Below are 13,673 nucleotides of genomic sequence, written 5' to 3' on the forward strand. Positions count from 1 at the left end.
GTGTAAATTGGTCTGAAACTAGGCTCTTGGGTGCCACTTCTGCCATATGAACTGCTTCCACAACATCAATCTGAAGTGGAAATGAGTACCTTAGCCATGTTTGCATTGAAAAGGTGCAAAAATTACTTCAGGCTATTGTTTGAGCACTAGGGAAAGCTACAGCAGCCTTGAAGCACTGTTGTACCCAGGGAAAAAGGATCTGAGGTAAGGATGGCTACAGGTACAATGAACTTCAACCCTCTGCAACTTTTTTCCCATGATACAAAGATTGGCACTAAAATAACATCCAGTCTTCTCAACTTTCTTTTAAAAGCTCTCATTATGAACTGATCCAAGTGGTCTGCAGTATAGCTGTGTATACATGCTGAATAATGAGATATCACAACTAAGACATGATTCACATAAGGCAGATATTTAATGTGAACATTGATAATAAAGCCTCCTATTACTTAACAAAGTGGAAACAACTCCTGTGTACTGCATCAGGAATTAGACTGTCTGATTTTGGCTTCCAAATCATGTCAGAATTGTATAGCAAAATAAAATTTGTTGTTTTTTCCTTCCACCTCTATGAAAAACCCACTGTGCCTCCAACTTGTGAATTCCTTGTTAGTCTTTACTGTTCCTGATCCAGACAGGAAGTGTTCAAATACTGACTTGTAATTCATAATTTGGCTTTAATGAGGTTTTTACTTCAATCCATACTATCAAGATAGCTCTAGAATAATTTTCTAATGCCATAGGCAAATCACTTGTAAAACCTAAGTAGCCTGCAAATCACTGGCATCTTAGCATGGGAAGTTCTATTTTTTTTTCCTCATGGTCATTACTTGGCATCTGAAAAGATGTGTGAGAGATGCTTAAACTCTAGCACTAGATTGTATTTGCTCAACTCTTAAGAGACCTGGATTAAAGTTTTTCATCATTTATTTCTTTTAATGTTGGCAATCACCTCAAAGTTACATGCATAAGAATACCAAGGCTAGTCTTTTGCACAGTCGGTCATGTATGGTAACCTAGGCCCTTCCTCACTAAGAACTGTGGTACTTGACACACTCAGAGGTGTCATAAAGGACTATCTCTTCAGACCAGAGGCAAAAGCAGGGGCAGAAAACAAAATTTTCATTATTTGGCGGTTGAACAGGCTGCCTGAAATGTACATTTAATTCAAGCTCGAGAGGTCCTGAGCTGCCAGCTTTCTCAGCTGGAAGAGAAGGTTGTTTTTGTAATATTTGGTTGTAGCCTACAGACCTGATCAGAATCTACTGCAGTTGAGGCTGAGTATTCCATGTAGTTTTGGGGTTTTCATATTAATTCCTGCTCATATTTCAAAGTAGCTACATCCTTGCTAGGAAAGAAGCTAGGAGTATGATACACCCCTACACCTCTAATTGCTTCTAGAAAATAAGTATTTTGTTTTCAAGAGAGGCAAATCACCTTCTTGCAAACTACTAAAACTGAACACTAGCTCTCCCTTGCCACAGCTCAGAAACAGCCCAGGACTATGGTCCACTGTCAGCACTAATGCACAGGAGGATGGGGGTAACAAAAAAGGTGCTTTCTGCTGGAAAAGGCATCTGAGTAGGAGCATACAGGAGTAATGCTGGCTTGTCTCTATGTAGTGATTTCTATATGCACTTAGTATTGTCTAAGAACTGTTCATCTGCCTGTGAGAAAACTCAGGCAGGTGGAGATAAAACAGGTGTTTGTTTAAAACAGTAACTTGCAAAAACTCACAACATGCGGGACATGCAACTACACTAAATTTGTGAGAGCAAGGCCACTTGCTGCATTTTGGAGACATTTAGAAAGACTTCAGCTGGTACAAGTTACTGCAATTTAAGGTCTTCCTGCTACGAGATGCTAAATGAAAATGCTCTAAGACAGGTGTTAATCACTAGCAGCAACCAGACTCAAAAAAATTTTCATTCGTGGCTACTGCTGTCTTTCACTCCTAGACAGAACAAGAACTCTAGTCTTTGGGTACAGGCTCAGATTTCAGAGGGAGCACAGAGTGCTGGCTGTATTTTTTGCCATGAAAAGCACAGAATATTCTTATCCCAAGAGCAGAAATCTTTCTAAGCTTGAAAGAACAACTTACAATGGTGAAATCTTTACTTCCCAGTCAGTTCACATTCCCATGCCTATAAACAAGTTCTTCTACGTCTAAGAACAATTAATCCACAAGTGAATATGAATGTATCATTTATTGGAGGTGGACAATTCACATGATTAAGAGTCACAGGTAACAAATTTTATCTGGAATTTGAATCAGATGTTTATTTTGTGATTTTCAGGGGCAGCTTCAAAGAAATACAAAAGACAAGCAGCAACGCATCACAATCAGATGCGATCAAGGAAAAAACCTAACAAATGAACCCTCAGAATGCAATTTAAACAGCAAAAAGAAAAAAAAATCCTGACTTGTGATGAAAAAGATGCATCTTGAAGGCAATCCACTGAATGGCTTCTTCAATTATTTATTGTTTAAAAAGTATGCAAACCATGGCACAGGCATATCCAACCCTTTCAGCTGTGAGGAAAAGAAAACCTCATCCTAACATATTCATTGCATAAATCTAAAGTAATATACAGAAAATTTCAAGTAAAGGATTGTGGTCTGAAGTAAAAATTCCATTTCATAGTTAAAAAAATTAGAAGGCTATCTGTTTTTCTTCTCTCCATCCACTGGTTGATCCGTTTCAGAGTCATACTGGCATTTTTCCACACACTTCCTAGGGAACCAGCCTCGTTCTCTTATTCCACCTTAAGACATGAAAATTTGCATTAACTTGGAAAAAAACCATGACCCACTACAGAGGAAAAACACAGGACTGGAAGAGACATCAAGCAGTAAGTTATTTTCTTCTGTAAGACAGAACATCTAAGTCATTCCTAACATCACTGCCTTAGGATGCATTGATTCTTTTCCACTACCTAAAATGTTTTCAGATATCTCCAAAGTTCTCCAGTCCTCTACCTTCCTTGAGAAAAATTCATCCTAATACCCTATCTTAATCTTTCTGTCTATAAATCAGGTTCACAAGTCCTCTTTCTACACACCAGGGACAGAGGAAGCAGATAAACTTCTCTACCACAGACTTTCATACACCTGATGACTATTTGTACATACCTTGGGCTCTCTATCTCCTACTTCTCTCCAGGTAAGCCATCCCAATTCTTTCAGCTTTGCCTGCTAAGTCACATTTTCTATTATTCTAATTATTTTCACTGTTTTCCTCTCAACCCTTTTTAGCTGATCTTACTCTTTCTTGAGATGCAGCAACTGCTTTTACTTGTGGCAGTATTTCAGCCGAGTCTCTGCTGATGTTGAAGGATTATTTCATACATCTGGGAAGCTATATGCTTTTTTCTTTTGTGAAAGTGTTGACTCATCTTAAGATTATGATTGAGTCCTTTTTTCAACAGAATTGCTACTTAATCATTCATTTTGCCATCTTGTTATAGTGCAACTTGTTATTCCTGCTTATTTATAGCATTTGCTATACATTCCTAACAAATTTCATCCTATTTTTGAAGCCTAGTTCTCCAAAATGCCAATGTTATTTTGGATTCTAATCCAGCCTCTCAGTATTCACCATTCCCCACCCACACCACATTCCACCTGATTAAAAAAAAACACCAACATTGAATATAGCAGATATGTCTGCTAATCTTCACAATAAGCAACACAATACAAATTATCACCATGCACATTTAGATGTGATGTTTGAAGGAGTTCATGGAATGAGCTGCCAAAGCACTTCCAGCCCATAAAGGTCTCAGACCTCCCACAAAAAGCATGGACACTGTCTGTACTGGCTGCTGGCAGCCTCGCTTTTGCCAACATGGAATGCACATGCAATAAATTAACAATTGTTTGGAAGAGATAACAGAATCCAACACCCCATCTCGCAGATAAAATTTTACTTCAGTCCAAACCAAGAGGTCTGAAGTAAAAAAAAATGTAAAAGCTTCAGTGCAGGTGGCTGTGATATTGATCCTCTGCAGATCAGCAGGAACCTTTAACATCTTCAACACACGTAGTTGTTAGTTTTACAAATGCATATCAAAGTCCTTGGAAATTATTCCAAACCAAAGACATAATGTCTCCTTGTTTTTAAGATATACAAAGATTAATCCCGGTCTTATAGTTATGCAGGGATTGTAGATAGGAAATCTGGCGTATTTAAGACAGACCACCATTTAAATATCAAAAAAGTAAATAATCATTAATATCTTTAGAGTCTAAGAATAGAATATGAAGTACCCCCCTTCCCATTCAACTTCCAGCAAACTACTAGATGAGTGTTCTGCCAGTCTGACAGAGTCATTTAATGTCACTCAAAACTGGGAAGTCTATCAGATATATAGACCAAAAACTGTGGATGTGGAGTGGAGAGAAGCTAATGCAAGTAAGGTCATCATTATACATTTTGAGAACTGAACATATAATATTGGCTACATTTCCAGACAGCTATAAAATTGATTTACAATTTTCAACAGAAAAAGTGAAAATAACTGCTTCATACCATCAGCAGCTGAGTCGAGAATCTTCTCACCATACATCCAGTGTCTGGGGAAGGAAGCGTAACAGGTAGTTAGATGCCAGAACTCATCTCGGTATTTCTTTTAACCAAACATAAAGGTGTGGGGCCACTAACTTTAAGCCTCTTGTGGCTAAAATCAGATCCCCTTTACTCAGTGCGATTCTGGGTTCTTCAGTGCACGGTGTTGTGAAGAATGTTTTAACACCTTTAGTCACAGGGCAGCAGACACCACTGTAATCATCTATGGCTCGATACCGAACCTACAAATTTTAACAGAACACAGCAATAGATTATTTTAAGGGGTTATGGTCTTGCTGATAAGCTTCATACCAAAAAAATAAATTCAAGTATATTATTAGATTTAAGCATAATGACAATGGCTGTCAAAGGGACTCTTAAATTTTAAATTAACTGCTTAACAATGAAGCACAGTTATCTTTATTATCACATTTCTTCCCATCTGGAAACTAAGAAGCAAATGCAAAGTAGGCTAAAGGCCAAGTTGAATTAAGCAGAGGTTGCTATACATTGTTTGTGTGGAAAAGTCTTAATTTAATTGCTAAATTTAAAATTAAGAAAAGAAATAGACTTAGCAATTAATTACATGTTCATATTGATACTTTGTCATTTCAGATCAAACTTGACAAATACTTACACTTCTTACTCGCTTGTCTGCTTTCTGTTTCAGCTGCTCTATCTATAAATGATTATAAATAGAAATTTAGGCATTGTTTAGTTTAAAAGGACTTGTTTGTTCAACGCAAAACGAAGCCAGGCATTGAAACTATTCAACAAACATAGGAAATACTGTTAACATTTAAAAGCACTCACAAAAGTATAAGTTCTAGTCTATCAAAAATGGGAAAACATTCAACAGAACACTGTATATGTATTTCTAGCCAGTCTATTTTAGTTATTTAAAAAGCTAGTCTATACTTGCAAAGCAAAGCAGACAACTAGATAGTGGGGAGAATTAACTTGGGATATCGTTGAAGACCAATTACCGTCAAAGTGTACTGATGACACCCATCTCTAACAGGCCAGTCCAGGCCATCTCCCTCAGGAATCCCAGACCATGTAAACACTTGCTTGAAGTTCTTCCATTTACTTCCCGTATCATAGGGAAAAATAAAGGTCTCACCCGTTTGGTAGTACTGGATTCTGTCTTTGGCCTAGAAAATAATTAAGAAATGCAGTACATAAAAACATACCCTACAAACTGCAATCAAGCAGCAAATATGAAAAAGGCCAGCTCATAAGCCCTGTATGGGTCCATGAGAGCTAAAGGCAAACATTTTGAGGCAAGAGCAGTTAACTCCTGCTATACTAACCCAGGCTTTTAAAACTACTTATAACAATCATGGCATTTAGATGTCTGGTTTGAGTGTCCCCCATCCCCGTCACCCTCCACTTACTCTGAAACAGCAGAGTCAACTGACTACACTGTTAACCCACTCCACGCTCTGATTTTATGGCTTTTTTTAAGGACCAACGCCTTACTAATTCTCAGTTACCTAGAGAACCTTCCACAGCTCAGGATTCTTTGATGGATGATCATGAGCACAATTCAACAAGGGTAATGCCAATTCCACCTCTAAGAACTGCACACACAGACATGCTCTGAATTGCCTATATTCCACAGTTACGAGCTTTACATTCCCACAGTACCAATGACATCTAGTGGAGCAGCCACAGAAGAGTGTCCTCTGTTGCAATAAAGCCATTTTATTAAATACTTATATATTACAGTCCATGTTCAGTTATCAGAAGGGACATATTAGCACCCTGTGTTTTACAGTTAAAATTTGAACATATTATTCCAAAATCTACTATACAGTTATAACAGAAATTTCTTTCATTTATATTCAATTGTCCCATTATTCAAAGGTCTACCAGGACTAGGATCCAGCCAGATGCCGTGAAAAGAGCCAGTATTACAACACTTCAGTACTTATACCCAGTCAAGATTCTCATGGTAATTTTGACACACAGAATAAAAGAAAGACTATAAGACATTCAAGAAATGTTTGTGGACTTACACAAAAAAACCCTGGTAGCACTGAACTAGTTTCTAAACACTGAGTCAGTTTTGCTTCCTCTAAATTTAGCTTTTACTGCTTAACTGTATTTCTCCTGCAAAATCTTGTGAAAACCTCCATAAAGATAAGGAAATCAAAGAGCGATTTAAAGGCAAGAAAACTAGGTATTTTCTAGTCCTTCTGCAAAATCAAGGAAAATCCTACCCATCAAGGAAAATCTTCCTAAATCAAGGAAAATCCTCCCTTAATATTCAAAGTAGGAAATGAGGAAAACCACGAGTCAGAAGATGTCACTTAGAATGGGTCGGTGAGGTGGAGAATTAAAGATACAGGCAGGTATAACAACAAAGACAACTCAAGTTTCAGATGAAAACACCCACATGTTTCAAGTGGATAAGCAAAGTCTTTTCAAAGCAGATATTATTCTAGGTTCAACAAACTCCTCCAAACAAAAAAAGAAAAGAAAAATTATGCATTTACCTGATTTCTCATCTCTTTCACTGAATTTCAGAGACAGAGTAAGGGAAATGCTGGTTGTAGGTGTTAAGTCAGTGGTGAATGGAAATGACACCTTTGGTTTAAATCCAGAGAGGTGAAACAAAAAACTAATAAATATGGAGAATAAACTCTGTAACAGTACAAGAATACTATAATAAGAGCTTACCTTTTCTTCAATCCAAGACTCGATTGAAGTTTTATTTGTCAAAATTACTTTCATCTAAAATAAAAGTGACAAGTGAAATTAGCATTTATTTTCTGCAGAAATACATCATCTATGTAAAGAAAACTTCACTTAACAAACTAAATCTATTTTAAAGAACAAAGCAACTTTCATAGACTTAACTGAAACATAAAATGTTAAAAATTAACACTCAGCAGAGATACATGCTCCAGAATTATATACTTAAGTCTGTATTGTACAGTATTTCAGTTTATGCTTAAAATGTTTTTGCTTCCTTCCAAAGATCTAAAACATTTTAAGAAACATATCAGGCATGTTTATACCTATTTTCAGAGACAGGGCCAAGTATTTTGCCTTTTTCAGAGAGTTTATAAAGTCTATCTCATGTTTTCTTTAGTTCATTAGACTTTCACCTCCAAGTTGTCCCATGAAAAATAATGGAAAAAAAATTGTGGTAACAACAGAGAAACTGGGATAAAGCTACATAAACCCCTGGAAAAGTTAGACAGCAACACAAGTTCTAAATGACTCTTCCTATCTCAATCCTGAATTCTGTTTCTGCTACAGAAGCAGGCAAAACTTAAAACTTCCAGCTTCTTTGTAACAGAGCCTTAACATTACCTGGATAATAAACAGCATACCAACAGCAATAGTTGTTCCTAATGCCAGTCCTAAGGCAAATAAAGATGCAGCAAATGCAGACAGTCCAAAGGGAATAATGGGTCGAGGGTCTCTTTTGGCTGCACTCATGTCAATCTTCACAGAACTCCACCCAAAAGATATCTGCAAAGGGAAAATATCATTCAGGTCTAGAACATTCCAACTGCTGAAACAAAGCAAGTTACCAAGAAGGAATCTGGCTCTGAAGGTAAGTGTCCAACTTCTGACAGGTTCATAATGCAAGTGGAGTAATTAAAAAAAGGAAAAAAAAGTTTCAAAAGATTTTTCTTTTGTCGTCATCAGTATGTTTTTTTGCTAGATGGAGACCTTTGAGATAGAAAGTGAAACCATAAATATCGTCTTGCCAGCTCTACAGACCCAAAATCAGCAAAAAATATCTGGACTTCTGCATGTTAACAAAAACGCTTTCATCAGTACCAGACAGACAACGTTGGCACAGAACAGTACCCACTTTCCATGGAAATGCTACAGGTTTGCCTGTGAAAGCTTTGGCAGATAGCAGTTCTCAACGTTGTCACTCTGCACTCAGCTGTTACAAACACAACTTCATCTGTTACACTCAGCTCATGTTAACAAGCTCTTCACTGTAACCACAAAGGGTGAAATCAAAGCTTATAATCGTAACCATGAATCTGAGATAAGGGCTGCACTGCAGAAAAACCTTTGCTCATTGTTGCTACAGTTAGTTTTCCACTTAAAAACCACAAACTAACATTTAATTTTAGTCCCAAAAATAACATACTTTTCTTTCCTTGAAGAAATGGACATAATTCTAAAAAAGTGGCAAGTAAAAGACAATAAATAGCATCTAACTTCCGTGTTGGAAATAAATAGCAGCTAGTTTCTGTGGCAGCCCAACACAGCCTGTCTCTCTCTATATACAAGTGCTACACAGAAATTGTCTTCAGACAATGTAAAGCACTAGGAAACTCTCTATGATTATGACAAGCAACAGGGGGAAAAAAACAAAACACAGAAACAACTTTCCCTGAATCCTCCTCCAATTAATATATATACTTCTCATAGGTAGAGAGCAGAACTAAGAGCACATGTTGAAACAATAGCAAGGAATTCCACTTTCTGCTTTCTGCTTCTCAGAAAACCAAATTATCTCACACTTCCAGAGATAACTTACGCATCTGACTTAAATAATACTCTAAACATTTAATTATGTTTTCTTACTCTGTTGTAAAGCTGAGTGTACATAGTCATAACAAATATGAAAGAAGCGTGGATGCATCCCAGTGGAGCTAAGAGGAGAAACAGAGTGAAAGATGCATGATTCTGGTATCCACAACAGTTGTTGATCCAAGGACAATGGTGATCCATCTTCATGACGCATCTGTGAATAACAAATATTGATTAATATAAAGGACACATATGACATTTATCAAAAAGCTCATAGAAAAGGACAGCTAACTTTTTATTATTCAAACACCATTCATTCATCTAAACCCATCAATTTCCAACGTTTCCAAACACAGTAGTTTCTTTTTTTGCTATTCAGAATTATATTTCCACACTATAAAATAAAGGAAAGCAAATAAAAAGTGCTTCCAGGTCCTACCCTTCTTAGTTATCTGTCCTACTCTTTACTCAAACTTGCTAGCTACTAAAAAGGAGCATATTCCAGAGCCAGGAGACAGAGCCATAAGATGGCATCTGTAAGAACTATCATCACAATAATTAAGCACTAGTATTATTGCTAATTTTTTAAATAAGCACAACAGAAAAACAGCGGAAATATCAAATTCCCTGTGAACTACTTGCAGGAAAAATATTTAAAGTTACACAGATGCAAGTGTGTTAGTGCCTCTTTGTTTTCAGGAGTAAACACTGAAAGCTTCCTCAACTGTTACGTATTGACCTCATACCACTGAAAATCCTTTTCAAAATATCTTTACCAAGTGTAAACACCCTAGATACACTCTTGTATTCAACCTAAAGCTGGTTATTTTGGTGTAGCTTACAGGTACAAAAACCCCCCACCAGGTTAAAGATCTGTTCACATCCCAAATTAGCTTGACAGGTGTAAAAGTAAGTGACCACCTAAGTGATCAGTCCTCAGTGTAAAGATTGTCACTCAAGGAAAGGAGCCTCAAATTTTAAATCTGGAGATGATGCAGCCAAATTACAGCACAGCTCTAGAGTTTCAACTTCCTAAAAACACAGTGTGTTTATAGAAATAACAAATGAACATGTATGTTGCAATATCCTTTTACCCCATTGTTTAACAATCCTTCAGAGGACGACCTGCCCTGTAAACCCAAGATAAATGCAACCACAGCTTGGATTGCAGAAAGCTGAAATGCCTTGATTTTTTCAAGCTGCACTAAATTCCACTGCAGCTATTTATAACAAAAGCATATTTTGTATCAGAACAAGTCTGTCGGAAGATAACAAGGTACAAACTTCTGAAATTGACCTAAAAAAGATTTATTGCCTCACTTAACATGCAGACTCCCCTCAAAAAAACCCCTCTTTAGTGAAGAGTAAAAGAATAGTACAAAATTTCCACTCAAATCAACATTTAATTCACTTTTGGAAAGATGACAGGAAAGATTTTTCTACTCCCTCAGTAGGTGAATGTTTGGACTCAGAACATAAAAAAGACTCAAAGACTTTTAGGTATTTACACACACTCACATCCCTGAAGCAAGACTGCATTGTTTTGTTAGTAGTGTCAATAAGTTCTTAGGAGAAACTGATTTCAAGGTATAAGGAAAATGTTAAAGACATTCATTTATTAAACTAAAATACAGTAAAACTGTATAGAAATCATACAGCTATAAAGAGGAAATATTCGAAATGGGTATAGTGTTCATATGGAAGCTTTTTTAAAAAGCACAATACAAGTCCTGGAAGAACAAATTATGGTAATAGCCTATGATTAGATTTTTAAGTTGCTTTAATATGGACTTTAAATAATTTTAAAGAAAGACAGTACCTGTTACACTTTCGACAGTGGTGTGAACGAGGTGCCTTGTAAGACTGACACACTTTACAGTATTGGAGATACATGCAATCCTGAGATTTTTCCTTTAAAAAGAAGAATAGGAGTGTCAGATATATACATAACTTCGCTAACAATGCATATTCTTGGAATGTTCCTAGCCTAAGCATATTTGATTTCTTCTGAAAGGGTGAGTTTCACAGTCCAACACTATTTAACGGTAGGTGGCAAAGAGAGAAAAAACCAAAATGAAATAATCTCTTAGCTAATCTGGCTATCAACACAGCCATCTCCCACTGTTGAAAGTGCTGGTTGCTAAAAGAAACAAACAGTTCTTCAGTTAGCAAGAGTGACTGTACAAGCAGGATTTGAATGTGAAGTTCTGAGACTAAAAATCAGCATGAGGCCTTTATAATTAAAAAAAAATACAAACAATCAATCTTGTGCCCCTTGTCTCTCCATTTTATTCCAAAAGCCAATCTAGGTTTACCACTAAGATACAGTACCGGTTAAGCATTAATAATAATGCTCCTATAATCTCTCTTACACACACACACACACACACACACACTGACTACAGCAGGATGAGAGACAGAGACACCTGTTGATAGCCAGTAGTAATTGTGGCCAAAATCTTCCACTTCACGAAGCGGAATACACAGTTGTCTTGCTAAGGCTACATCAGGATCCTCTTCTGACTAGACTCTGTCCTGAGTAATATTCCACAAGTAGAAATGTGACTATTACTAAACTTTTTATTGTGCCACTGGAACACAAAACTCTGGGCAGCTGCCTTGAAACTCTGAACCTGTATCATTCTGGTCCTTGACTATTCCCTCTTCCAAGAGATTACTGAAGCACAGGAAAGGCAAATTTCCATCTAGTATTGCATTAAGCATAAGATCAACATATAATTTTCTGGCTCACATAAAAAAAAATTCTAAATTAATTTCTTGTAACTGTTATTGCTGGCAGCAAAGCCTCCAGTACAAGTGCCTGCAAGAGCCTGCAGATAACCCTGAGGTTCTCAAGTGTTGCTAACAGTACCTGTTTCCTGTGTTTTTGCTTTGAGAAGCCCCTGTAAAACACAGCGACTTGACAGCACAGGGGAGGGAACGGAGCAAGTTGGAGCGGACTGGGAACGCTGGGAGAAGCGGCAACTAAGCGCGGGGCGGGGGAGCGGGAGGGGGGAGGAAAGAGGCGGAAAGGGAAGATTTCGAAACAAGATAAGGAGGGAGGAGTGGCCTGCGAGCCCGGAGCATTCTTAGGAGACAGAGGTGGCATGGAAAGACACGCGGTTTCTGCCCTTGAGACCGCGGGAGAGCCCGGCCCCGGGGCGCGGTGGTCTCACGGCAGCGCTTACCGGCGTCCACCCCAGCGGGACGTACCCGGGCCCCACGAACATGGCGCTGAAGTAGTTGTAGAGGATCATGACGGTCCAGTTGAGGAGCATGATGAAGTTGACGCTGCCGCCGGCCGTGTCCAGGGGCCAGTACCAGAGCGCGGCGTCGGCCATGGCGGTGGCGGAGCACACGGCTACCACGGCCAGCGCCACGGCCGGGCCCCAGTGGCACAGGCGCCGCGCCCGCCCAGCGCGCCCGGCACCGCCATCCCCGCTACCGCCACCCGACCGGCCGCCGCTGCCGCCGCCGCCGCACCGCGCCGTGCATGGCTTCCGCCGGCAGGCGAGGGCAGGGCGGAAGGGACAGGGATGGGAAGGGGTGGGCAGGGAAGGGGAGGAGCGGCGGGTCGGGGGGGGAGCGGGTACCGCGCTGCCACCGCCCGCCGCGGTGCGTTCTCAATACGGGCCCGCCGGAAAACAGCCGGTGCGGCAGCCACGTCCGTGTGCCCCTGCAGGTTACAACGCTGCGGGGTTGCGGGGCGGGAGTGACCCGTCACCACCGCGCCGCCAGTTTGTGCCCGCGGAGCAACGCTACTCCGCATGCCAGGCCACTCCGGGTTAAAGCCGTGCCGCTTAAAGCCTCGCCGGTAGAAGCGCCTGAGTGCCGGCGGAACCTGCGGCGAGGCGGCCGGGGGCGGGCGGGGCGCATTTGGTGGTGTCAGAACGCGGAAGCGGCGCAGGGCAGTGTCGGCGGGGCCGCCCCGGCAGCGGCACTGGCATCGCCGCGATGTCCGCGGACTTCGAGAGCTACGAGCAGGACTTCGCCGTGCTCACGGCCGACATCACCGGCCGCATCGGCAAGGTGCCCAAGCTGGTAGGAGGTGAGCGGCTGATCCCTGCCCCTACTGCGCTCGCCCCGCAGGCCCGGGGGGCTCCTCTGTCGGAGCTTCTCCGGTCCCGGAGCCGCCGCGTTCCCAGCGCGCGGGGCGGCGGCGGGAGGGGGCGGTGTGTTTTTAGCGAGGTCTCGGTGTCCCGGTACCCGAATGTGTGTCCTCGCTCCTTGCACAGCACAATCGGGATCCACCTCCCCGCCCCGGGTCTGTCCGAGCGGCGCGTTGTCTCATGAGGTGTGTTCAGAATACTTTTCAATAAGAATATCGTTTGTTGGTCACTTGTGAGGATCAGCCCTTGCCTTCTGCCCCGTTGTGGGGCCACGCGAGGTTACGCCAGCGCAGCTGAGCAGAGCTGAGGCGTGTTCCCTGTGCTAGCATTGCTGCTGGATGCTGTTTATTGTGGTCATGCCTCAACATCGGTGGTGGAAATCAAGCCTTTTTCCTGTGGCGTAGACCGATTTCGTGCGTGATTTGATCTGAATGTTTATTTTTGCTGCCCACTGTTCGTACATTTGATTTGGATAATTGACTGT

The 13,673-nt window shown here is 40.5% G+C and overlaps 2 protein-coding genes across 6 annotated transcripts in view; one reads left to right on the forward strand and one right to left on the reverse strand.

Moving 5' to 3' along the window:
* Positions 1 to 2,188: 2,188 nt before the first annotated feature.
* On the reverse strand, positions 2,189 to 12,516 carry ZDHHC6 (zinc finger DHHC-type containing 6). Its single transcript, XM_018069312.2, is given in 11 exon segments — positions 2,189 to 2,766; positions 4,533 to 4,576; positions 4,665 to 4,810; positions 5,206 to 5,247; positions 5,555 to 5,722; positions 7,254 to 7,307; positions 7,893 to 8,054; positions 9,135 to 9,294; positions 10,900 to 10,991; positions 12,269 to 12,498; positions 12,501 to 12,516. Coding segments are annotated over 11 exon segments (1,218 nt in total). The 3' UTR covers positions 2,189 to 2,662.
* Positions 12,517 to 12,970: 454 nt separating this feature from the next.
* Positions 12,971 to 13,673, forward strand: part of VTI1A (vesicle transport through interaction with t-SNAREs 1A) — a 271,283-nt gene continuing 270,580 nt past the window's right edge. For all 5 annotated transcript variants that reach the window (XM_025894787.2, XM_025894788.2, XM_018069313.3 and 2 more), the window contains exon 1: positions 12,971 to 13,128. In XM_025894787.2, coding sequence (XP_025750572.1) covers positions 13,035 to 13,128 — 94 coding nt within the window. In that variant the 5' untranslated portion in view covers positions 12,971 to 13,034. The remainder of the gene's footprint in view (positions 13,129 to 13,673) is intronic.

This window comes from Manacus vitellinus, unplaced genomic scaffold (genome assembly GCF_001715985.3).
Source record: "Manacus vitellinus isolate BGI_N305 unplaced genomic scaffold, ASM171598v3 scaffold_15_pilon, whole genome shotgun sequence".
NCBI lineage: Eukaryota > Metazoa > Chordata > Aves > Passeriformes > Pipridae > Manacus > Manacus vitellinus.